Source organism: Athene cunicularia (assembly GCF_003259725.1).
Source record: "Athene cunicularia isolate RWA chromosome 1 unlocalized genomic scaffold, athCun1 chr1_part2, whole genome shotgun sequence".
Classification (NCBI taxonomy): domain Eukaryota; kingdom Metazoa; phylum Chordata; class Aves; order Strigiformes; family Strigidae; genus Athene; species Athene cunicularia.
This window is the reverse complement of record NW_020799092.1, coordinates 56163285-56190812: the sequence shown is the minus strand read 5'-3', so window position 1 is coordinate 56190812 and position 27528 is coordinate 56163285. Positions and strand designations below refer to the sequence as shown.

At 34.6% G+C, this 27528-nt stretch overlaps 1 protein-coding gene across 2 annotated transcripts in view; it reads left to right on the top strand.

The window, feature by feature from the left end:
• Positions 1-27528, top strand: part of CTTNBP2 (cortactin binding protein 2) — an 82603-nt gene that overhangs the window by 46983 nt on the left and 8092 nt on the right. For both annotated transcript variants that reach the window (XM_026866261.1, XM_026866268.1), the window contains exons 6-19: positions 1899-1998; positions 5079-5229; positions 6340-6594; positions 9652-9769; positions 12164-12439; positions 13280-13375; positions 13782-13861; positions 14954-15040; positions 15124-15223; positions 18524-18676; positions 18914-19101; positions 21966-22144; positions 25638-25843; positions 26063-26248. In XM_026866261.1, the coding sequence (XP_026722062.1) occupies positions 1899-1998; positions 5079-5229; positions 6340-6594; positions 9652-9769; positions 12164-12439; positions 13280-13375; positions 13782-13861; positions 14954-15040; positions 15124-15223; positions 18524-18676; positions 18914-19101; positions 21966-22144; positions 25638-25843; positions 26063-26248 (2175 nt within the window). The remainder of the gene's footprint in view (positions 1-1898; positions 1999-5078; positions 5230-6339; positions 6595-9651; positions 9770-12163; positions 12440-13279; positions 13376-13781; positions 13862-14953; positions 15041-15123; positions 15224-18523; positions 18677-18913; positions 19102-21965; positions 22145-25637; positions 25844-26062; positions 26249-27528) is intronic.

The following is a 27528-nucleotide window of genomic DNA, read 5'->3' as shown; positions in this document are numbered from 1 at the left end:
TGACCAAAACCTTTAACCGAGTGACAACATCTGTCATATCTGTCTTGTGCCTGCCCTTCCATCCAGTCCTCTCCACTGCTGGTTACTTCTGTGGCATACAGTGGTGAACTGGAGTTAATGAGCCTGGACTGACCCAAATTACACTTCTCCAATTCCCAATCAGAAGTCCATCCAGAGGACCTAGGCTTCTTGAGGATTGTTCCTCTTTTACTTGATATGCCACCAGAACAGGTCACGTAGAGCTTACTAGCTCACCTGGTATGCCTTATGAAAGTAGCTGTGTTTCCTTATGCTTGTACCTATCCCTGAGAATAACAGCTCTTTTCAATTATCTTCATCAGAAACAGTATTTTCCCATAGATAAACTATCACCTGAATGATCTGCCAGTCAATAACTGTGAGTTAACCATACCTTTCTAGAAAGGTAGTCTTGTTCTGTGCATTCTTCATGGCTTTTGCATGGCTACCATATGCTTTATGAAGAAACCTAAGAGTATTCTAGCCAAATACTTGAAATTGCCAGAAGAAAATTTTTTCAACATCCTTCATAAACTTTAGCAGTATCTTTGGATGTCAAGCAGGAATCTGTATTTTCAAGTTAATTGTTTAAGACTGGGATTGACAATGAAAAAAGGATTTAAAAAAATGTTGTTGGCAGAGTATTTTTTCTGTTACAAAGTGATTGAAAATATAATTTTATTTTAATTGGTATTATATTACAAATGGAAATACTAGGTAAGTTAGTTAACTGAGAGCTTCTTTATGATTTAAAAAAAATATTACAGATTAAGTCCTAGTATCTTATCCTGACAACCAACTTTAAAAAAAAAAAAAGTCATTTCAGATCAGATTACTTACTTAAAAATTTGAGAATCTTAAATTACAATATAATTTACAGTGGTTTAATATCTTATTTCTTTATGTTAAATTATTTATTCAATCAACTCCACAACATCTGTATTAATATTTGAAAGAATTGAATCAGGAGTAAATACATCCAGGAATGGTTTAGATTAGTCAGTTTTCTAAGTAATTCTAAATACATGTTTCTGTTAGAGATAAGCTTCACTAGCAAAGCTTGGCTTCAGGATCTTACCCAGTGCTGGAACAGACTGTGTTAAACTTGCTCAGAAATCAGGTCAGAAGTTTATAATTGGTGTTCTAGCTGAGCTTAATTTCAAAGTAGTAGTTTCAGCTACAAAGGACTTGTTTTATTTTGGTCTAGAACCAATTTCAAGAATATAAAGCAGATAAAAGTATTTTCTTAATTGCATCCAATTTGTGGATGAAAAGCTGTCTAATTACTATGTAATTAATTATCTTAATTTAGCTGTAGAATGGTAGAATCAGGCTGGTACTATTTTTAGTATGTAATTTTGGAAATGTATGAATGGAAGTGGTTTGGAAATGTCTGAGTTTGTCAGTTTATTTTATTTGTCATTGCAATCCCAAGTCAAAGTGTCCTAAAACAAGATTAGCCAGCATGTTGTTTGAGTTACGTATGGCTTGTGAGCATCTCCTCTGTGGCTGTCATATTTAGGATGTGTCACATGACTGCCAGTGGGACTGTGCTGCTTTTAGGGGCTGCTGGATAATTCAGATTCCCCGCTTTGGAGGTAAATTACCTAACACTGTGGGAGTTGCCAGCAGTGGGCACCTATTGGATCCCAGTAGAACACAACCCAAGCCCCTTTTGCAAAAGAGTGGTGGTGCCCCCAGGGAGTCAATTCTCACCTCTTTCCTGCAGACTGCTTCCTGAGCTTCTACTTCAGTTTGCTGAGGTGTGTGATGTATAGTCAAAAAGACTGGCTGCCGTTGCCCCTCGAGCAGGTTTTAACTTCTGGTAGTTTTAACTACTTGGTTTTGTTGCATCAGTCTGTGTTTTGCTCAATTTATAGATTGTGTGAGATTGCTGCTGACTGCAGAAGCCCAAGTTGATGCTGCTGACAAAAATGGCTTTACACCTTTGTGTTCAGCAGTTGCTCAGGGACATGTCAAGTAAGTGAAGTCTTAAGATTTTGTCTGTCAGGTATTACTCAGTTTAATCTTCTCTTTACACTATATTATATAGTTTTTTTCATTACGTTACTGTTGCATTCTTAGGTATAGTTGCATTTAACTGTCATTTATTAAAAGCATCTACTGAAACTCATATTCATGTGCCATTCTGGTTTTAATATTTTCCATTTGTTTTGTTTCCAATTGCAGCTCTTAAGGTTGCTGAACATGTATTCTTAGCAACCACAATGTGATACTGGTCTACATGGGCATCATACATTTCAACTTATTTTTCCTTGAGTTATCAGCCATAATACAAGATGAACAGCAGAAGGAGAAAATAAATTATTTTTGCACTGATTTTTTAAAGCAGAGAACTACGAATTTCATATTCAGACACAAAAGAACATTTATCAGAGTATTCTCCTGAGTCATATAGAATGAAATACTTTAAACAACAAAGACTTTTAAGATTTAAGGGGTTTTTTTTTGTATGAGTAACTTTGAAAAACAGAAAATTATGTATGAGTCAAAGAATATTTCTAAGAACATTCTTCAAATGGTAGTTATAATAATTTCCTTTTATTTTTTGAAGCTCCTAATTTTATAAAGATTGGTGTTTTAGGACAGCATGATTGGAAAATTATGACGTCTTTTTATACTGAGAACCAGTACACAACAATTCATCCAGATGATTCGTTTTTTTCTGCCTTCATCAGAGAAGCTGAAGGCTGATGTTGTACTTCTGCTCTGCAGCTTTACTGTGTATCACAGAATCATAGGAAATAGAACTGAAAGATGGAAGCAACCATTAGATAACCTCTTCTAGAGCAACCTTATCCAAATATTATTTTACAAATGCAAAAAATCTTAAACAACATGATGAGGAATCTTTATTACAGACTTTACCTTTGTTTTATGTATCTTTGGTTTTGCTTATCTTTCAGGTTTTGATTCTTTTAATGTTCCTTTTTACTATTTTTACAGATTTTACAGTAACATATAAGGGTCAGAGTCTTTAAGTGTTATTATACTGTGATAGGCCCTGACCCAACAGTGAGGATGAGTGGGATTTCTATTCTTCTCCTGGTCTTTCATGAGTATGTAAGGATCATCAGAGATTCTTGCCACTTCTTAGAGGACTTCAAGCTTATCAACTAATGGGCATCTTTTACTGAAAGTCTTAATCCAGAGGCAGAAGATTTCCACTAGATGTTTTGAGTGCGGAAATACGTATCTAGCTAAATGTGTCAGTGTTTATGTACAATCTGTGAAAATTACATGTAACTTGACAAGACAAGTGAAAAATACACTCTTCATATTCTCTCACTAAAATAAATCTTAGATTTTGTTTAAATAGGAAGCTATTTGTTTTTCTGACTTACCTTCACAACACTTTGCTATATCATGTCTGCTGTGTTATGATATTGCAGACTTTATATTCTTTTTCCCTTAGAGTTACTTACCTTGTGTGTTATCCCTAAAGACATTTTTTGCTTTCACTTTTTTAGATACTAAACATGAACCAAACTGTAAAAGTGAGCATGGAATAATAATGGGGCCAGCCAAAAATATCTGAGAGACTATGAGTGCTTCAGGCTGTTGGATTTGATTGCTTCAAAGTTCTGGCTCAGAAAAATTCTGTAATAGGAAGAATTTGGGGCAATAATATAGTCTGTCCCCTTTCAGGTGTTATGTTGTGTAGTCTGTGTTACTTGTACTGCAGCACTAAGGATCTAGGGTTAATGACAGCACTAAACTACTATCAATTATACAGTACTTGTCTATGATAGATTTGCTAACCAGTGCCCTGTGACATTTTCATTAACTTTATTCCTAAACTGAGACAATACTGTTGTTTCAGCCTCAGTTACATACTCAGAAACAAACAAAAAAAAAAAAGATCATTTTTTCAGGTTGTCAGTAGTATCACCAAATCAGAAAATGCTTTTAGGAGAAACTTTGAAAATCATTTGCTGTGTGGTACAGGCCAGGCTGACCTTACCTGACCTTCAGGTGGAAAGTTAATGTAGGATTTTCAGAATCACCAAATACAATGAAAGATAACAAACCAGGTATTTTTAACATAGCAGACTTAAAACTCAATCTGAGTTACTTTATGGCGGTGTCTTGTTATGAGCCCATCTTAAGATGACTTTTATGGCTATGGTTGGATACATGTTCAACATTTAATAAAGTAGAGCAGTACTTTTATTTGTATTTTTTCTGTTCATTTGAGCATTTTCAGAAAGCTCAGCTAAGTAATGAGTTCTCTGTTTTACCCTTTTAAAATATTTTATCTTGAACTTGATTGATTTTTCTGACTAAAACATAACCAAAAAGAGATTTTTTTTCTCAAAATACTTGTGATTTTTATAATCTGTAATTTCTTATATTCTCATATATACCTTACACTGGTTTAAATATTTTGTCATCCTCTTTGTTATAGTATGGTCTACTAATCAGTAGTTATTTGGCATTGTATTAATTGCTTTGATGCTTTATTGTTGGTGTCCTTCTCTTTTTATGGACTGATAAAAATTGAGAGAGATGGGGAATTAGCTTTGTTTACAGCCCTTGTTTAAAGTGCAGAGGAAATAGACCAGCATTAAGATTTTTCTTAAGTCTTGAGTGTTATTGAAAATCTGGATTTGGGAAGGGAAAGGGAGCCAACCCTGTCACAAGAACCAGGAATCATACTGATATAGCTAGTCTCAAAAACTATTTTAAATATCAGTAGTCAGAAATGTTACTTTTTTTCTCAGCTGAAGGTTTTTTTTCTTAAGCAGCTGTCATCAAGTTTTTATTAGCCTTGTGAAATTAAACATTTTACGTTTACAGATTTTAAATGAAGCTACAGTAGTTTAAGATTTGCAGGTTTAAAGTAACCTGATTTTCTGTCTTTATACCTATGTATAAAATTATACCTTATACTTGTGTATATCTGATGGATAAAATCACAAGTAGGTCTGTATCTATAAAATCAGTACTTTATTAAAAAATATTTAAATGTTCTAAGTTATAAAGAGGTTTTGGATGTCAAATATATGATATTTTTGCTACCTTATTGTTTGCTGTAGGTGTGCAGAACTATTAATTATGTATCAGGCTGATATTAACCATGCTGCTGAAAGAGGACAGACACCTTTGTACTTGGCCTGTAAAAATGGAAACAACGATTGTATTAAGCTATTGTTGGAAGGTGGAGCAGATCGAACAGTAAAAACCAGTGTAAGTTAAAATAGTGTGTAAAGTTGAAGTACCTTGTATAGTACTGACTAACTGCAAACAGTTAGGAAACATTTACATTATAATATTTATTTAAAGATTTCTTTAAAGATGGAATAAACCATGTCATTTGAAATTAATGTTTTGTTCTTTTCATCATACTTTCTGGGGTTTTAAAACCATGTATTGTGTAAAATCTAAATTATGTGACTTTCATATCATTTTGCATATTTCAGATTCTCCTTGCAGTATGCTGCAGACTTTTCTTCAGCACTGGATGTGTGAAACAGAACTCTTCTGTTTTAACTTGGTTTTAAGGTGGAGAAATGGAGATAGGGATTTTACTCCCACCTTTTATGTTAGAGTGCTTTATTGCTGTCCTTGAGGGCGGCCTCACACCCAAATTTGTTAGACAGTGTTATAAAGTCTCGTAGATCACAAATAGGAGAATATGGCAAAAAAAAAAAAATTGTATCTACAGCAGGAAGGGAGGAGGACTGTCTCAAAATTAATGTCTAGGCATTGCCCTTTTCAGATGCTTTCCTGAAGTTTTTCTTAAGACTTTGACATAAACATGAGAATAAATGTGGGATGCAGGCTATCCAGAAACACAGCACAAAAAGTATTAGCTTCACAGTACACTCTGCTCCTCTATTACACTGAATTTTTTTTGATTCATTTATTTTGGATTTGGAAAGTTAGTTTATTTGAGTTGAAATGAAAGTTATGATGTCGAAACCATTAAAATATCTGATAAATTGAATAATGCAATATGAAACAAATTGTTGATCATTAGAATCATGTTAGTTTGATAAGGAAACATTTATGAAAAGCATGTAAGTTTTATGTCACTTATACTCTTCTAAAAATTTTGAATTCTCTGTCTGTTGGACTGTCCTTGGAGAAAGCTGTAAAATTTTCTTTCTGTACATTTTCTTCCCTCTTTCTTCCACCCTAAACACATACAGTCTTCCCAAAGGATTATTGTGTCACTCTTGCTTATCTTTTTAATTACCAAACAGAGCCTTTCATCAGATTCATTGCTGATATAAGTTCTGCAACCATTTTTCTACGTGTTTGGTGTGAGTGTGATTTTTGCTTTTGCTTTTTTAGGACGGCTGGTCACCAATTCATGCAGCAGTGGATTCTGGTAATGTTGACAGTCTCAAGCTCCTTATGTACTATGAAGAGCCAAACAATGGGAATTCTTTGACTGTTGCAGAGCCTGATTTAGACAACTTTGATTTGGAGACGAGAGAAGACAACTACACCAGTAGAGTGAAGCCTGTTATTTCTGCAGATCTCATCAACCATGCTGACAAAGAGGGTTGGACTGCTGCCCACATAGCAGCATCAAAAGGCTTTAAGGTCAGTCTAGGAACAAGTTACAGTAACCTGCTAGAATTTAGGCAGGATAAATCCTCCTTTTTTATCTTTGAAGAACTAAAACTTAGATGTCAAATCTAAGTTTGTTATCTATTTACACACTTGATTTAACAGAGACAGAGATACTTCCAGTGGACAATTTACTCCAGAAGCTATGTGTCAAATGGGGTGAATTGTCATATATAATGCCTATTTTGGGACAACAATAAAAAGAAAAAAAAAATATTACTTGAGATTCATATTTTCAAAGTTAAGGTGAGGTGAATCCAATCCTAAATGCCAACATGTTGGGTGTCATGTACTTATAGATGGATATAGTTTCCAGTTATGGTTAGGGGCAATCTAACTGTGGACAATTATTCCTGTGGGAGAGAGGGGAGGAAGAGAAATTTATTAAGAATTATATTTGTGCAGTAATATGCTGTTGGATTTGTTGTTTTGGGGAGCCTTTTTAATAGGCAATGAGTAAGTTTTTTGGGGATTGGAATAACTGGTGATATGGAGAATGGACAGATCTTACTGATGATAAGCAGGAAGATTTCTGGAAATTGAATATTACTTGAATGATTTGACAGCAGAAACTTTATACTTCCAACACTGACTGTTTAAAGGATTATTTTTTTTATGACAACTGTCGGTCAAATTTTACTTTTACCCAGCGAGAAAATAGAGGATGCTAAACATAGAAGAGGGTGAATTTTAGGAAAATATAGTCGAAGACTTCAAAAGTCAGCTTGTGATTACATGCCTAATTCAATATCTGTCATTATGTTTGCTTTTTTCTGGATTAATTTACTATGATAAATTCAAAATAGGCACAATTTAAGATTCAGTTTATTAAATTATGGGGTTTTAGGGACCAGCCACTGCTAACTCAGCATTTTGCATTACAGAGACAGTGTTCTATTACCAGTGTCTGTTAGGCAGGTACAGACTCTTTATTTCAGTCTTCACTTATCTGAATTTAGATAGAGTTTAAGGTATTTGTTGTAGTCTGAAAATACCTAAATAGTGTGCAGTGTGTCACTTCTTTCTGCAATAATATAATCCTCAGGAACTTAGAAGCTAGGCTTTATTTATTGTCTGAAGAGGCTTTGGCTAGGTGTTCTCTCTGAAGGCTTTGACACTGGAAGTCTTCACATATACCTTTCATGAATAACTCATGGTTTTGAGTTTCTGAGCACATTCCAGGTCAACTGTTTAATGAGATCTCTGTTGAGGGTATTCTCTTACATAATGAAGACAATATATAGCTGGCAGAGTCCTGGTTTTGATGTTGCAGACTTTATATAATTTGATTAAATGCATTTATTGACTTAAGAGATGTTTGGGATATTAAGAAGCTAAGGAAAGCATAATAGACATCTTCCAGTACTGTTAACACTTCGACTTCATTCTCTAATTCTTTATCTGTGCTACATGTCATTCATGACACTATGTGATAATTGCATATAAAGAGTGCTGGCACTTGTACCCTTTTCTTTCAAGATTGGTAGGTGCCATTCTTTACAGATTAATTGTGCTAGGGCATTTTAGCTGCTATTTTGTAGGCAATAGAGCCAACAAAACTTCTCATTTACTAAGGAAATAAACCTAATTTCTTTGTTCTCTCCCACTTATTTCTTCCCTCTTTACTTCCCACTTTCAGTCTCACAGTTCATTCATTTGCCTTCTGCTGTCTTTGCCATTGGTTGCACCTGCTTGAGAGACAGAGTTAACTTACCTGGCAAGAAAATATGTGCTTTTTTTCTGGATAATTTTCTTCTGGCAAAGTTAGTGAGCTAAATGAATTTTTTAAAGTTATTACAAGTGCTGGAAGCATAGTCTGGTAAAATTTCATCTCACAGGGAAACACAGTTTTAATGACCATTATGTTATGGAAGGTGTCATAGTATCAGATATACTGACAAAATTATTTCTGTTAGAACAGCTACAAAATAGGTAACAGTAGCCAAACCTGCAACAAGCCACTGTTCTGAATTGAAATACTTAATAGCTGCTTCTCTGTGTTTTCAAGGTTTGGTTTCTCTGCTATGATTAACCCCAGGGGTTATCAGTACAGTATTAACTAGTATAATTTCTGAAGGGGTCTTTTTTTAATATGGATATATGTCCTTGAAAGGCATGTCTGATGATTACAGAGCTTTCATGAGTGCCACCTGTATTGCTGCTGAATGGATGATCATTAGAAATCAAGACATAGTCTTCTGACTGCTGATCAATCAACATCTGATTGTAGTTTTGTGGGGGCTTCCCCACCCCCCCCCAGTAGTTTGGGAGGATCTATATAATTAGTATTTCTTCACGTTACCATATGAGTGTACCATTCCAATTTTATCTGCTAATGGTTTATTTGTAATGATTCGTAATTTTTGCTTTTGTTGAGCATGACTTTTTTTTTAAGTCTTTGAATCTTAAGAGGACATCATGTCCTTTTAAGAGGGCATCCACAAAATTTTTGTGCTCTGTTATTTTACTGCGTTGCTACTATGCTTGCAGAAATTCAGGTTTGCCTGCTAAAGAAGAGGCTTGCAAGGTGATTTAAAAATGATTGGTTTTGAAACTCCTACTTTGTAAATTGCAAAGTGAAAACTGGTTTTATGGATTGCTATCTGAATAGATTCATTAATTAATCTGTATTAAGCTTTAGAATTGCTTTTTTGCTTGAACATTGAGGCCAAGATTTTCAAAACGGGATGCATAGTTGGGCTTCTATTTCCTTATGTAAATACCTAAACTAGTGGTCAGATGTTAAGAATTTCTCAACTCAACTGATCAACTTGATGCTTGGAAACTGTGGAAACCTGGATGCATAAGTTCTGCTTTTTCAAAATCTTGATTTGAGACTTTCAAGTCTCGTACAAAATATTTTTACACATGGTTTTCAACCCCGTGAGGAATATAATTTAGATGCTTGTATATAGCAACTCCATAGCTGACTATCTTTGGAAATGCATGTGTAAGAATTTCGTTGCCTATTGGTAGAACTCTTTAATGCAGCAAATGGACAAGTAAATAATACAGTTCTTACCTTTGCAGAACTGTCTAGAAATCCTTTGTAGCCATGGTGGACTAGAGGCTGAGAGAAAAGATAAGTGTAATCGAACATTGCATGATGTTGCTACTGATGATTGCAAACACCTCCTAGAAAATTTAAGTAAGTAATTTCTATCAGCACTATATAAAAATGTTTTTACTAAGGAGCTTTTGGGACAAAAATGAGAAATATTAAAAGGGTTGTTGTCACTTTTTTGCACCACTAAATGACGTTTTCTTAACCTAGCAAGCTTCTATTCTCCAAATTTTGCAAAAGCATATGATAAAATTTTGGTGGAGGTTATTAAGTGACTTATATCCTTTTTTTTAAACCATTTGAAAATATGGTATATAGTACGTGTGCAAACATCCATATTCTCTTAAAATTTCTGAATTAAATATTAGTAATTACTTTTTCCAAAGCTATTACCCTCATCTTTTCTTCAAATTCTTGCAGAAAAATCATATGGTGGATAGCTGTCAAATTTCCTCAGGCTAAGACAGTAATCTGGTCACATCTGAACCTCTCTTTAGAGGACAGTTTTATTTGCCACTTATTTATTGTTGAGGGGATTGTTTATTTGTTCTTCAAAAGAAATCTTGGAGACAACATCAAACAACTTATTTTTGCCAACATAAATAACTTCTGTCAGAAGATTGTTCTTCTGATAGAACCTGTCATCTTCTTCCTTCTCTGTAAGTTTTCTCAAAATTCTGTAGAGCAGGCTGACCTATGTATTTCTTGAGTTAGAACTTAGTCCACCCACTCACAAGTTTTGTGTTTTCTATTTCTCTGTATAGTCAGAAGTATTGACTTTGTAGATTTGTATGCTTCGTATTTATTCACTTTTTTGGTGTTTGTGTTGTGGGATGTAGGGCTGTGGATACTAAAGTTCACTGATTATCAATGAAATAGGGAGGCTTTCTGTGTACTGCTTCTGATTTTTTTTTTTCTTCAGCTATTACATTATCTAGGTTCTTACCATTTACTGTAGGTCCAGAGGGGAACACAACTTACTTTGTCTTAGAAACTCCTCTGTGGTCCATTTCTTTATCAGACTGAAGCCAGTTTCCAATGGTTGAATCTGTAGACTGTTAAATTGGTGATTGTATTATTTTCCTCAGTCCTAGTACCCTGTTTCTCTGGTCAGGTTTATCATAAATCCAACTGCTTTTATTGGGTCAGAACCTTTGGACTCCATTTCTCTTCTCTGTCATTTGTTAAGCCTGTAGTTAACATCAGTGCAATTGTAATTAGCCTTTTTGCTCCCACTGATCTGTGGAAACTTGGAAACACCACATTCATCTGGGTATATGCCTCAACAAGCCAAGACTGCATTTTGGGTAAGCGGTGTAGGTACCATCCTCTACTTTTTCACAGTCCAGTAAAGTTTCCACTGTAAGGAATTACATGCGTGTAGGACAGGAGGATGTTCTCCAGCAGATCTGAAAGACGGGTCCAGGATTGCCAGCTATGCCATAGAGGTCACATGCACTGGAATTTAGACATACACTGTACCTCTGTCTTAGGGAGCTGTTTCCTTGTAGAGAACCTTCTGTATTTCTTATAGTCATTGCTTATTTCCCTGAGGTCCAGCCATCAGAAGGGTAAGCCTTTGATACATTTCTCACAATCCCACATCTTAAGGAAGCCTTTGAGTAATATTTTCCCTATGGTAGGCTAATGAGTTTAAATGAGAGCTTTTCTGACATCAGAAAAGCTTCATTGGTTTGTACCAGCTGAAGATTTGGCTTCTGAACTCATAAGGAAAACTAAGATCATGTTGCAAGATTTCATAATAAGATGATACTTTTTTTGTGGTGCACTTATTTTTAATTTCAGGGATAATTTCTGAAAGGTATTGTTTTGGCTTTGAAGTTAGAAGATAGTTTCATTTGCACTTTTAGCTATCTAAATGATCCATATAGACTGCTGCTTCTGCTGAGTTGTATTCCATTTTTCAAAGAGCAAGATTTAAAATAACTTCATTAAATTAATTTTGTTTCTAGAGTATGCATGTACATTTCCTTTCTTATCATATCGGATTCACACTTCCAAGTGAATGGAATTTGGCTCAGCTAACTTTGTTTACCACTTGTATACTAGTGCCAGAAATTCCCTTCTGCATTGATAATAAAAATGTACACAACCACAATAAACTGAAATGTTAAGACACTACCTACCAGCTGTCTTAATTTATAAGAAGTTAGTCTGTAAAGGGGAAATAAAAGATGAAGTCAATTTTGTCTTGCTTCCTGTTATTTAAGCATAATAATACTTTTTTTTTTTTGTAATGTAAAAAAAAATATAGATACCTTGGTATTTGTTTTTCATTACTGCTCTGATTTGGTGGTGGTGATCTGTGCTGCTCTTTAACATTTGCTTTTCTGTAGCAGTAGTTATTTTGTAGCTTTCCTTTGAAATATTAGATGTTAATGGTGTTTAATAATAGGATTTTTTTTTTTAATGGAGTTTTACAGTTTTTCTCTTTCTTGGTTTTCTGTTTTTCAACAGATGCTCTTAATGTACCTGTAAGGATTTCAGTCCGTGGCATTGAACCAGCCCATTGTGGTACAGAGGAATTTGATATAGAAAACACAATATGTGCTTTAAATATCCGCAAACAGACGTCATGGGATGATTTTTCAAAAGCAGTGAGTCAGGCAGTGACAAACCATTTCCAAGCAATTGCTTCTGATGGATGGAGGAGCCTAGAAGACCTGTCATTTAATAGTGCTGCAGAATCCAACATTGGCCTCAGTGCAAGCAGTATATTATCTGTCAAACTAGGTATCAATATTGGTGTAATAAGAAAAGCAAAAGTTGGGGGTTTTCTTGATTTAGTGAAACTTTGTAAGTAAGATAAAAATAACTTTAGATTTCTGGATCTTTTAAAGCTTAGACTAAGAAAGACCAGTACTAGCTATGAAACTTTGAATAGGGCTGGTATGAAAACACTTCGAGCTATGTGTATGGTACAATTCATTAAGCACTTTAATATCTTGGGGACTATGAGGCCCTATGTTAATTAGTCATTTACTCAATTTAGTACTTCAGAGGAGAGATCTGTATTACAGGTGAAACAAAATAATTCAAAGCAAAGCCCACCATATGTTTTTTACAGTACATCAGAATGTACAGTAAATCCAGACTAAATCATCAGCATAGGTAGAACAGGACTACTTCTGGCTTATGTAACTTCACTTATCAAGGCAAAACAGAAAAATATTTAAGATTATGAGAAATTAGCCAAAATGTGGTTGTAGTAGTAACAGTTGTATAGGATTCTGAAAATTCATGTGCTTCATCTTAAATCCCCTTCCCCCCTACACCTGCTCACCATCCCAAAAAAACCCTATTTGCATTAGACTATGCAAATTTTCTTATTCTACTTTATTTTACATGTAAAGTTGTAAAGACAGGCTAGCTATTAAACTTGTGTTTCAGCTGGCAGAAAACACTAGTATCCTCAGGCATGTCTCAAATGATTTAGTACATGGACTGGTTTGTTTGTCGAATTTGTCAGTGTATGCACACAATTTCTGTAAGTAAATGAATATGCTTGAGCACAGGACACTTCATATAGATACAGGGAATATCTGTCTCTTTCTTTTTTTTTGTTTTTAACAGGAAACATTTCATGGTCAACAGGTCAGATTTTTTCCCAGCCACCATGGGATTTTTTGAAGAGCAATGGAGCTGAGAATATCACAGTGTTTTTGTTTGGTAATTTTGAATGAATAATTTCCAGTTTTGAATGTTAGGACACTCCATATGGAATACATAATTTGAGAATCATTTGTTACTGTGTTTGTTCTTGTGCTGCTTGATCCTCAGAAATATCATGTCCAAATAATTGTTTAACTAGATTTGAAGGGGTCTACAGCATTTAGAAAATATGCTGACACATAAAAGCCTGACTACCTTTTTCAGTTACATAGCAGTATCCATTTTCCTTGTCATGGATACCTGTGAATCAGTTTCTAGATAAATGCCTTCACCATTTTAATTTGCATAGCCTGTAATTTTAGGAGATCACTGTAGAATACTGCATGAAAAGCATATGTATCCATCATACATGCTTATAAACATAAGATATTTAGAAAAGTTCTTTCTGTTTCTCTTTTTAAAGGACCTCAAGAGGGCTGCCTAAATAGTGTGACTTATGCATCTATGATCCATCTTCAGACACTTCAGAATTACCTCCGCCTGGTAAGTACTAAGCTGGCTTCTCTCAGCATGCTATTTATACATGAAAATACTTCTGTAATAGTGGTGACTAAAAAAAAAAAAATAACTTCTACTCTGTGAAAGAATGTCAAGACTTCTAAAACATTATATGAGATGAAAGCTGTTATTTTAAAATAAAATTCCTCCTAAATCTTAACCTAATAACTTTCATCACATGAGGACATTAACTTTCTTCTCTAAATAGCTTCCATCTGAATTGCTTAAGAAAATATATTAAAAGCTCTGTGATATCTTATTTCTTTCCAAAGTTATTTCATTCTGCCTTTTGAGGGGAAAGTAAATTAGAATAATATTAATGTAAGCAGTTATTTGAAACTTGAATTTTACTGTTAGATTATATATCTCCTGTAACTCTTATAATTTATGTAATACCTCAAAATGTAAGGGTAATTGGGTAATATGAATTAACTTTCTTAGATCCTTTGTTTTAACATTGCTAATCAAATCAGATTTAGTTTTAAATCTACATAATTTCTGTTGCATCCTTGAATAGTATTCTATGTTATTAGAACAGTTACGTGCCATAGTTTTCTTGCTGTGTTCAACAGTATTGCACAATGATATGAATGTATTCTCTTACTGACTTTTTAGAGATAATTTTACAGTTAAGATGGATGAAATCATTTTTATTCTACCATATTGATAACATGATCCCATTTCAACTGGAAATAAAGTCCTTAGTCCAAGTTCTTAAGTTAACAGTGACTTAAACTACTCTGATTAATTTAACATCATTCTGGTTTACATATTTTAAGTCAAAATCAAGAAAGTATTTGTGACACTTAAACTCATTCTTCCTACATGAATTTTTCAATTTTTAATGACTGTTATGACAAAATACTTTTTCATGTAGTTTCACAAATTAGGATATAAATTTATCAATAATTTCCAAGACATTGTATGCAAATATTTCCTATTTTAAAACTTGTAAGGGTTATCAAGTACAGTAGTGGAAAAGAAATAATTTTGTCTGTTAGGTGCTGACTGTCTCATCTAGGTGAAAAAAAATCCAATTCTATGAACTTTCAAGAATAATTTATTGACTTTCTATAGGTTGAACAATACCGTAATGTCATTTTCCATGGTCCAGAAGGAAGCTTGCAAGACTATATAGCATATCAGATAGCGGCCTGCATGAAGGTATTAACACAAACATAGAAAGTAAATTAGTTCACAAATTAGAGCTTGCACTGTTTCACCAAATTTATAAATTTTCAACACAGCAAAAGCAAGTGGCTGCAGGATTCACATGTGAAATCATTAAAGTTGAAGTGGATACTGGTTTCTCCAAGGAGCAGCTTGCAGAACTGTTCATCAGTAGTGGTAAGGTTATTTAAGCAGGACTGATTTTGGTAATTTGTAGAAAAAATTGTAATGGTACAAAGTAAAGAAATATACTAAAACATTTTGCATGTTTTAACAGAACCCACAGTTCTTTAGGTGCTTGTGGAATAATGATAAGAGTCTAAACTGAGGTAGAACTAAGTGTGATGGTCCAATAGGGAGTTCTGTCAAAAGTTTGTGCCATTTAAGTAAAATTAATAGTTCTTAATATTTTTTTCTATCTCATTCCTTTTTCCCTTTGATTGTGAGCCTTTAAAAGTTTATTGTTATGGTTTGGATCTACTGAACCAGAAATGAAGGTCTATTGTTGCCTTAGTGCAGCTATTCTAATGGTTTTTATGAAAAAAAAAATATATGAGAAGGGTAGCTATAATTACTAACTTTCTGGGAATGAAGGAAGCAGTGAAAGAGTTCTTAAAAGTTAGACCACTTGCTTTTGATATATACTTGTTTGCTAGATACTTTAGTGTGGATCTGAGCCTAATTTTGCCACCCAGGCTGGTAAATGTTAGTTTGTGTGTGTGTATTCTGACCCATTACTACAGGACAAAGTTGAATTTCTGTTAAAATGAAGAGTTTTCTCTTAATGGATGTGAATGTAGATTAAAGTCCTATTGGGTGCTCCACAATGAAGTATTCTCAGAGTGGTCAGTGGCTGTACCTGTGTACATTTCCGATGAGTAATTGGTAAGAGTGAAAAAAGGTCAAAGTAGCCAAAGGTCAGTGCCTGAAAATGGGCAAATTACATATGGAAGCAGAAGAAGGGGGGGGACGACACATGATTCAGTCAGGAGTGTGAATGAGAACATTAAGCAAAGGAATAGAATAGTGCTAAAAGTGAAGGGAAAAGCAGTATTTTCTGTGGAGGGCTTTTTCATGGGTAAGTTGTGCTGCATTTTGGCCATACTCATGCATTCAAACTCTGTTTTATTTTATTTTGCCACAATATTAACCATACAGTAGTAATATAGTATATAATAATAACATATAATAATATAGCAATAATATCTAATATCATTTATATTACACATATAGTAATAATATAAGAGCTTGAAGGGTGATATGATGCTTCCTTTTCTTTGGTACCGTTCAAATTAATTTTGGCTCAAATACAGTTTTGCTGTTTTGCAGGCAGTTCTTGGATATTTAGCTGCTTTCAGCCCTTTGCAGCTTGCTTCTAATTTTTTCCATTTCTGTTTTGTGAGTTTTTAGTTTTAGGGTTTTTTGTTGACAAAAACTAGCAATAAAGTTTGAACCTAACCTTGGTAGTGAGACCTCATTTTCCTCCAAAAATGCTGGGCTTTTCTCTTTTATTACTATGATCTCTTATACGGCTCTAGGATCTTAACTTTACCTCTCATTCAATGTGGTTATTCACATTAAATATAAATGTTGTAAATGTCATTACTGCTTGGAATAGCCTTGTGCTTCAGGAGCTGATTTTCACATTTGACTTTCCGTATTGAAAGAGGCTGGACTTTAGGCATTTGAAATTGTACCAATTTCAATTGTACCAGTGCAGCACATCTGAATGCGTTCTCATGTGTTACCATGATGAAACTTTGAGACAGCCAGAGCTTTGAGAGAATCAGCCACTACCTTTTTCCTTCTCAGTATGGGCAGACCAGAAACAACAAGAGGAAATTGAATCTCGTAAGCAAATGTTTTATTCAAACAAACTAGAATTACTAATTTTTTAATCGAAAAACTACAGTTCAGTGAGTGAGACTTAATGCTGTCTTCTGCTGCTGTGCATTGGCAGTGTGGGGCCTATTCTTCAAGTACACTTTCATCCTGTAGCTTTCATTGGCTTTCTTGGTTGCCACAAATGCACAGTCCCCTCTGACAGCACTTCTGCTTGTGAACAAAAGCAGAGGCTCGTACAGCGGTGTGCAAGGCTACATTCTGTTTGTTAGCATGCTTCCTGGTGTAACTCCGTTCTATGTTGGATTTTTTGTCCTGGAAATCCTGGTCACAGTTTGGAGGATAGCTTGTGCCAGAGATCATTCCCACATACCATTTTGCCATTGCTGGGAGAGGAGACCATTTAGTTAGAAGTCAACTAGGCTTTGGTGTTTGACCTGCAGGTGAGAAAATCATTCATTGGCTGATTTGTTTACTAGCCACTGTGTCTTAGTAAAGTTTCTATTTTTGGCTGCATTACTCTGTGTCAGCAACAGACATTTTAATAGTCTGTTTGCATTTCAGCACTGGGCTGCTGGTTGAGTCTCCCATTTTTCTGCCTGCTTCTTGCCCCATTGTTCTTCTGCTGCATCTCCTCTTCTAGGAGAGTAGTCTCCTCCTCTCTCTAAATGTTCCATCAGACACAGAAGAGGTACCTGGCCTCCTTGCTATCCAGCTATATCCTCTTAGTAAAACAGGGCAGTAGTATTCAGGAAACTGCAAATAAAGAGCAATCATCAGCTACAGGCATTTGCTGTTAAGTTTTGCTCTATTACTCATCTTCCTTAAAGACCATCTTTAGTACTACCTTCAAAAAGTTGAGAAAAAATGCAAGGCACAGTCTCCTCTGACAGCATCTGTGCTCATGAACAAAAGCGCAAGACAAGTGTTTTAATATTTGTATTACAGAAGCATTCATCTGGGATCTAGTGTTACAGGAGCACTTGAAAAGGCTGTTATCTTTTTTTAGGCAATAAGATATTAAAATCAGGAAAAATAAAGGAAAATATCTGCAATGTGTAAAAATAATATATATATTATTTTAATGTCTGTTAGGTTCAGGTGCTACTGTTTGCTTCAAAGTAGCTCTCATTATTTTGATAATTCTTAAAGATATTGCAGGTTTTGAAGAGAGGATAGTAGCAAACAAATAGTCTCACAGAATGAAGTTTCTTATAAACATGGAATAATCTGAATCCTTTTATCACTACATGGTATAAAGAGTACATGCTAAAGTTTAAGATGTAGTCCAGTAAATGAAAGAAATGCTTTCAGAGCTCTTTGCTATCTTCTCTGTTGCATTTATTTTCAGTCTGCTGAAATCCTTCTTACCCATGAAGATCCCATTATAGCTATTTCAGGAATTTATTTTAATAATAGTTTTCCATTTTTTCTTACTGTACATTATCATATTCTTTCTATTGTTTGATTTTATGTTTCCAGTTTTGAACATATGATAAAGTCTGCTTCTATAAACAAGTTAAAATGCAAAAAAAATTTTACAAATCCTTTGTTGCATTAGTAGCAATAAAAGCTCTATATGTAAATAAAAATAAATTTTCATAAGTAGACATTAATGGGATTTTTATATTTCAGCTTGTCTGGTCCCAGTTAAACAGCCTCCTGTAAACAAGACAACCATTGTGATTTTAGAAAATCTGGAGAGAACTTCTTTATCTGAATTACTAGGAGATTTTCTGGCACCTCTCGAGAATCGGAGTTCAGAAAATCCTTGCACTATTCAAAGAGGTATTTAAAGAATTTAGGATGGAGAAATGTTTTTACTACAATACGGTTGTGTTATAATACATGATAAACAGAGATCAGGAGAAAAATGTAATTTGTTCAGATTTTATATTTTTATGTTTTATGACTAATTTTTGGTGCTTTTTTTTCTTTCTACTTATTCCACTGCTTCTCGCTTTTATATGAAATCATGCCAAAGCTTTGAGTATTTCAGTAAAATGATTTATGGTTCATTTTTAGCAAATGGAGTTTCTGGTGCCTTTTACTTTCATGAGAACTGCTTTTTACTGGGGACAATTGCGAAGTGTCATCTTCATGGCTCTGACCTGCTGGTTCAGCAGCATTTCCGCTGGGTTCAACTTAGGTGGGATGGGGAACCAATGCATGGCTTGCTTCAAAGGTTTTTAAGAAGAAAAGTTATAAACAAGGTAAGAATTTGAATCGACTTCAGCAGTTTTGTTCACTACTAGGTCTATGTACAATGGTAATGTTAAAAGCTGAACAGATAACTAAGTTCTATCAGGAAGAAAAACATTCCTGGGAAGATATGGGCTGTGTATCTGTAAATGTTGTGCTTGGCCTCGTATAGAAAGGTTATGGCTTTAACTGTCTTATGACTGGGTAGCATAAACACACAGGTTGGCTGCAAATAATGATACTGTGGATACTTGCTTATCGACTGTATGAAAACATCCTTCAGTAATTTTTTTCATCTCCTGTGTGAGCATGATAGTAAGAATCTGTACAGCAAACACAGAATCTCTCAAGGAATTTGTTATATATATCTAAAATAAGATAGTTATATGTCCTGTGTGTATTGTCTAAGTTTTAAGCAGCAAAAAGAGTTTTCATGATTTTTCAAATCCAAGAGGAAAGAGGAATGAATATATATATCAATAGAGAAGTTGTTTTGAGCCAGTAGGCCTGCTGAAGCTGGAATAAAAGTCCAAAAGAGAATAAAGATGGAAAGACTGTTTTAACATGAATAAATAAATGGAGGTTGGAAAATTAATAGAAAGATGTGGGCAAATACAGGATTGTGGAATTTTGGAAGTTATTTGGAAGAAAACCATTCCAGTGTGATAGCAGCTATTGCAGACAGACAGTGTTAAACGTGGGAGGGGGAGTTTAATCGAAACAGCTGCAAAGGAAAATAATCTTGGCAGCAGAGTTTTGAACAGACTTAAAAAGGGAGATTGTTCTACTAATAGAAAAAACTGTCAGTAGAAGAGTCCTGGTCTGGGACAACAGACCTACTGTCAGTTCTGAGTGTTCAGCTGTACGTATCTTGGGTATCCTTAGGGATGTCATGTCCTGTACCCCGTGCCACAGTTCTCATCTATAAAAGCTTATTTATTCAGAGAGACCCTAAAGAGGAAATGTGTGGTAAATAAACATTTCAGTTATGATAATAATGAACTTAAGAAACATTCCTGAATGTTCTTTAATAGCAAGAACAGGAATACAGAATATAAAAAAAAGAATCATGTGAAATGTATCAGTGAACTCTTAATAGATTACTTTTCGTAAGTTACTTTTTTCGGGTACTTTTTTGTACCAAAATGTTTTGGTTTTTCCCCGTGTGCTTTAAGTCCTTGAGTCCCTACAGATAGAGTAACTGGAACCATTATGAGTGGTTGTCTGGTTGAGGGTATGAATGGTTTCCAGAATCCTTGCAAAGGGGGAGGGGGAGGGTAGCAATTGTCTGTAGGTGGGTTGTTTGAAGCTGGTATCTTGCAGATATACTATAGTGTTAGAATGAGGTATAGGCCAGAGAACAGTGCAACAGAAGTATGTAGCAGAACTCTCCTCCATTCTCTTGAGGAAAAAGATTGTATACTCAAGCCTATACTGGAGAACACGTAGTGATCTAAGCCCCTTTATAAAAGGACAGAAACACTTTGATGATAGATCATTCAAGATCAAAGAGAAGGACTGTCTTCACTTGAGCACCAGGCCAAGAAATATAGTAATGCAGACAATTGCAGAAGCAGTGGTATTCTGGTTTGTTCACAAAGACTGGATCAAACTTACTCAGCCAAACTACTTTGGCTACCAGAACTTGTAGCATCATGTAACAGATAACATTTTCAAGCTATTTTGTTTAGGCTTGAAGGCAATCCTTAGGCTTAGAGGTTAGAGTTTAACAATGTAATAGTTTCCCATCTCTGACTGAAGTTGAAAAGAATTTGGGTAGTAATCTCATTATTTTCTCTAAAGCATTTATGGAGAAAAAGGCCATGTATTTTCCTGTATCTTCCCTAATTAAATAATGAGTAAAAATGCCCAGTGTGCTAGTGCTTCTTTTGTTTTAATACATACATGTGCCATACACACACTCAAATGCCAGTTGGTGTGGGGCTTAAAATAGTGGATTTCAAAGTTAAAAACAGAAGAAAGATTAATCTGTTATAAAAATCTAATGGAAAATAAAAAGCACATTTATTATTTCAACAATAGCCTATTTCAAAGATCCTTGTTCTGTATTCTGATACCTTGTTTGTGCCTTAATATTAATGTTTTCATATGAAAAGTTATTTTCACCTTATTTTGGACTGTTAAGGTATACAGGAACAGTTTAAATGTGTTTCTACATTGACTTTATATTGTTCATCTGTAGACTCTTGTCAATAAGCTTTGGCTTCAGTGCTGACAAATACTATCCCTAGTGCATCTTTTAATGCTCCTTTAATTCAAACTGTTCCACAGGATGCTGTCAGGATTAGGATGATGAAGACTGTAATTTGGAGTCAAATGAAATAGGTGATTTTTCTGGCACCAAATAATTTGCCTTTAACAAGGCATACTAAAAAATGTAAGTCTTAGAGAAAGGCATCTTTCCTTCATTGCTACTAAATCTAAAATGAGTACGGAAATCCACTGAGAACATGCCTGGATGAGACATTCCTCTTCAGTGTGATTGTATGTTCTTTTATATGCCTTATTTATATCGTACACATTGCATAGGATATGGTAAATATCTCTTGCAATCCTAATCTCAGACACCATAGAAAAAGCACTGCTGCCAAATTTGTGTCTGTTTCCCACAAGAAAGTAGAGGCATGTCAATTAATTGATAAAGAAGTGTTTTTTAAAGTGTAGTTGGGGAAATGTTTTAATATGACAAGACTGCAATATACTCCATAAAAACGTTTGACTAGCTTTTGACTGTTCCTCATTTTTGTAATAGCAGTACACTGGGGGGGAAAAAAAAACAAGCCTTCTTGGGATTTCAGTGAAGGTGTTTGCATCAGAGGTCTTATGTCATGTCAAACATCTTTTCTCTCTTCAGTTTAGAGGCAAAGTACCTCCTCCATGTGATCCTGTGTGCAAGATCATAGACTGGATTCTTGCTGTTTGGCACCAGCTGAATTCTTGCTTGTCACGCCTAGGAGCACCTGAAGCACTTATGGGACCAAAACATTTCTTCTCTTGTCCTGTGGTGCCAGGGCATGGCCAAGTGACAGTGAAGTAAGATTTCTGTTTCTTGTTTGACACTGTTCAGTTCCATCCAGATGCTTATTACAAATTTAGTAGTCCTGTTTCTCCCAAAATCAATATGACGTTGCAACCTTGAAAGTATTTTAGTGGACATTATTGAAATTTTTAAACTTTTGTTTAATATTTAATTACTAGAACAGCAGTTCTGAAGTACACAAGTGGAAACTGCATGTCTAACACTGGTTGAAAGTCAGTCTTGCTGTGATTGTTCCATTATTTTCTGACACAAATATTACTTGAACTGGAATGGCTAATATTGCTCAACCTGTTAAAGGTTTCAAAACAGCACTGTAAAGAAAGCTGTTCATTAGTGAACAGACCAAAAGAAGATTCAAGAATTCCAGTCTTGAAAAGTTGGTAAAGTTTCCTTTTGAAGCTGTATATGAGGGAAACTTGGAAATTATTTCTCTCTTTTTAATACTAGTATCATTTTTAAACATACATACAATTTCACAGATGTATTAGCTTTGTAAATAAGGCAGGTATGTACATTTAGCTATACATATGGTTAGATGACCAGCAACATAAAAGAAGAATGATGAAAATTTTGTCTCTTCTTGTCTACAATTGCATGAACATCTGCTCACATTCCAACTTCTCTGCAAATGCTAACGACTGATACAAGAAATAGTTACAGAATTATAAAATATATTAATTTTATGCTAAGATGTTGCTTGTCTATATTAGATAGGTAATGAGTCCCTAATTAAGATGCAAACTTATTCAGAATTCAAATAATAACACTGGTTTCTGGAAATGCAACATTACTTTTCTCACCCTGCTTCATAGCATTTCCTGACTTGCCACTTCTGTTTCCTCTCTGAATTTTCTCTCTTGTACTAGTTTCTGCTGATCTTACTTCCAGGGTCCTTTGCTTAGTGTGTGTACTGGCTTTCTCATATTTTGTTCTGTTTGCATATCTTGATACATTTTGCTTGTTCATTTTCCTTTTTTTTCTAAAAGGTCAGATTATCTAATATCCAGAGTAATTATCAAAGTCTAAATGTGAATGTAGCCTTGACTTGAAATGTTATGGGTGCTATGAAATAAAAAAAGAATAAAGTATACCATGCATCTATCTCCCGTCTCCATCTAGAATCATGTCCTCTGAAACCTTAAGCAATTATTTATTGCAGTGGCATTAGTAGAGGACAGAAAAACTATTCTTTAGATCCCTTCATTATGCAATTCTGAGTCTGGATTTCTCCCATGTGTAACTTTGGCTGGATTCACAATGCTTTATCTTGAGCACAACCCCAAAATGTCTTTTACAGCAGTAATATGTCATCTGTCTCCTCATTTTAATGTAGTTTTTGTCCACCAATAAACAATTAAAAAACACAGCTCCAGTAAGCATTTACTGGATGCTTTTAGTTTAGCAGTATGATGACCAACAGTGTGGTCATACAACTATCAATAACTACTTTTAATTAGCAGCTCACTGGTTGCTGTTATTTCAATCTAATTAACGACTTCTGTGCTGTTCTGCTGCTTTTTACATTTATTAAAATTTCACTGAGTCAGTTCAATTCATTAAGACAGCAGACAGCTATCTACAGACTGGGTTTGTTCTGCGCTAAGTGTTAGCAGGAGGCAAGTGGTAGAAGCAGGCAGCTGGGAAGGGAGAGAGAAGGTGTGATAGGAAATTGTTTCTTGCTGTCTGCTGTTTCATGTAGCTTCACATGTTTTTGAGAGTAGAGTGAATAAACGAGGAAAATTTTAGCTACCTTTTTTTCTTGGTTTTGATCTAGGGAATTAAAAATTATGTTCCAACAGGAAAAAGTTTCACTTTACAGCTCTTTTTCAGGGATGTGGAGGTCCTATACCTTTCCTACATATCAGCTATGTCAAAGAACTGGGGACTTGATCAAAATGAGCACAAATGTAAGACTGAATTTAAATACCATGTTAGAATTTAGAGAGGAGGGCATTGTAGAGCTCATCAATTGTTAACTGTTGTATTAGAATGGGCTCAATTAATTTTATCTTTGTGGCGTTCATTTCTGACCATTTATACCAACAGAACTGCGAAATGTCAAAAGCTTTCCGAGGCAGAAATGGAGAGATAGACTTCTTTAATACTAAAATGGAAGAAATTGTTTATTTTGGTAGCTTAACTCAGCTAGCAGAACAGACTGTATGAGGAATAGTATCTACAGCATTATGCTAAGGAAGCTTCAAGGAACATCTCCAATATGCATTTTATATCTTATTTCTTATTTCAACAACTGTACAATTTTTCTAAGTAATGTAACTTTTACCAAGCTTATACCAGCACTTTGTAGCATGGTTATGTATCATCAAAACTCAATCTTATGCTTCATAACTCATAACTCACCAAAAATACATCTATCAAATGATTCATGCATTCTAACTTTAAAAAAAAAAGACAAAAAGTAATAATTTTTTTTATAATAAGATGGCTTCTGTGTATCAACGTATGCAACAAAATGGTTCATTTAAGTCAAACAGACATTTTAGCCTTCACTTTTTCTGAATGGATTTCTGCAAAGCTGAAACACAGCATTATAGCCTATCATTTCTTATAGACCTTTAATATAAACCCTCTGACTCTCAAATCTTACAATCTTCCTCCCATAAGATATTATAAGGAAAAAAAAAAGAGTTGGATTTTATCTAAAAAATATTATCTCAGTGTCCCTTGTAAATGTGAGTTGAGCCCTAAGCCTGAAACTCCTAGCCTTTATCCCTTGAGAACTATAAACTGTAAGAAATAGCATTTATTTATTTCCTAACGCTAATTTTTCACTTCTGTGCTAAATCAAGGTAATATTTCTGTCTTAGAGTCCCAGAAGAACTATGTCCCTTTGATTCAAATTTTTGTAATTGGACCCAGTCTCCAAACCAGACAATCTGGAAAATCCACAGCATCCAGGAAACACAGTTCACCATAGATCAAGTAAACAAAAGGAGAGTGAGAGCCAGGCAGCTGTACGAATAGAAAGGTCTTGTAAACTGGACAACTTTGGAAATGAAAGAATACTTGAAAGGGTGCAATCATAACTGAATACCTCCTTTTTCCCATTCTGGCAGCAAATAGACTATGAATGAGCACCTGCAAGCATGGAAATTTCTCCGTGCACTCGCAAACGTGAAAGGGGCTTTTTTTGTATATACATGAACATAAGTCTTTCTGAGATGTTCTTTCCTTCAGCCTTAAAATGAAAAGGATGTTTTATAGTCCTTATCTGAAGGAGGAAAAGCATCAGATGGCAAATAGTTTGCCAAATCAACCTGAATAAAGTTAGGTCAAATATTTTATTATAAAACAAATAAATCCTACCTTAAATAAAATCAGTTTCTCTCTGAAATGAGGTACAACAGGAAGTCCAAAATATATGTGCTTCCTGAAAATGCAAAATCTGATGTGCCTACCCAAAGTATAAAATCTTGGGTTTTGATAATTGTCTCTGAAGTTAAGGGATTGTTTGTGTGCCTACAGGTGGATGTCCAAGTTATGGAATGCTGTGATAGCTCCCAGAGTTCAAGAAGCAATACTCTCCAGAGCCTCTGTGAAAAGACCATCTGTGCCAGGACAAGCAATAGCAAAAAAAAATCCTAGCCAAGGTCAACAGGCTGTTGTTAAAGCTGCTCTCAGTATCTTGCTAAATAAAGCTGTTTTGCATGGTTGTCCTCTACCCAGAACAGGTAATTATGAACAGTTTGAAAGGCAAGTAGTTGTATGTTGCCAAAGGCGGGCTTTTATTTGGTTGATTCCTTTTTTAAAACTTCCACAAAACATAACTGTAGTTATGATGGGAAGTGTGTGTAAAAGCATTTAGAGTCATTAAACTAAGTAGTTGTATAAGGTAGTCAGACTTGCTTTTGCAACAGTCACTTCTTAACATTGTTCTACTTTTGTTTCAGAGCTAGATAATTATATAGCAGATTTTAAGGGAGGAAATTTTCCTTTATCCGTGGTTTCAAGCTACAAAAATTGTGGTAAGAAAAGAGGTGAGAATGCTTCTTGGAGAAAAGTGAGCACAAGTCCTCGCAAAAAGTCAGGCCATTTATCCTCCCAGTCATGGAATAAGCAGGAGACAAATACGGAAGGTAAAGCTTTTTATTTTCAATTCTGAAAGAAGGTGTGGGGGTTTAAGCTGCATAGATATGAATCTGACTTTTCTTCTATATCATGAACTAATAATTCTTAATTAAATGACATGCATGTTTATGTTTACCCGTAAAAAATTGTTTACTTTTTCCCCCCAAATTATTTCTTTGTAACTGTGAGGTATCCTAATTAATTTTTGTTTGTTTGTTTGTTTGTTTGTTTGTTCTAATGCCCTTCCTATTGTCTGATAATGAGGTAAGCTTTGGCTCAGATGGTGGAAGATTAAGCGGTGGTTTCACCTCATGTTGCACAGAATGATGCTCTATCATTCTTCAATATCGATTGAGAGAACGCTTAATTACTTGATTGGTACTCCTTAGTCTGCACCTAATTTAGAGTATACCTACTTTTTGGAATTTTTTACACATACTTTATAGCTTCACTACCATAATTACTATTGTTTGACTTGAAGTAAAAATAAATTAATGCATGCATCCTCAGATCATGCATCTCTTATTCAGTCTGTTTAGTTAAATGGATTAGAATAATCTGGAAGCCCTGTAGTGGAAGGAAGAGATCTTTGGTTTTAAATTGAAGATTTTTTTTTTGTTTGATTATCACTTTAATTGAAAAAAATAAATGCAAAAATTCTATGTAGTCATAGATACTGTAAAGTTTTCAAGACGCTTTCACATAATTTTCAGAATGCTATTTTATAAAGAAGGCTTTATATGACTGGGTCTATGTGTGTGTATAAATCTGAAAGTTATATTAATAGTTGATACTTTTGAAATGTCTTTTCACCTCAAGATCAAAAGCCATCTAACAACTACACAGGGATAATGTCCAAATATGTGCAGAAGCAATATATCATTCTTCTAAAAGCATACATATGTCAAGAAGGAAAACTGAGGAATACTATAATGGAATAGAATATTGCGCAGGAAAACTAGAGGACAAAATCAAATTACTCATTTTGCTCTCAGAAAATGAAGGTAGCTCCTTCAGACAGAAGAGTTAGGAAGGTATTTAGAGAGAGAGAGGCTTACACACACTTTAGAAACAGTAAGATTCTAGCCTCAGTTAATTCATATATAAAAGACTGAAATACTTGATGCCTGATACTATGTAATGTTAAATTGAGCTATTCATTTCTTCAGCTCTTGTTCATAAAGAAGTCTGCTTTTTCTGAACTACAACTCTGTCCTGATTTTGATTACTAGTTCTCCATCTGAATTGTGAATTTATCTAATCCCGCTAAGAGCATTTAAAAAATCAA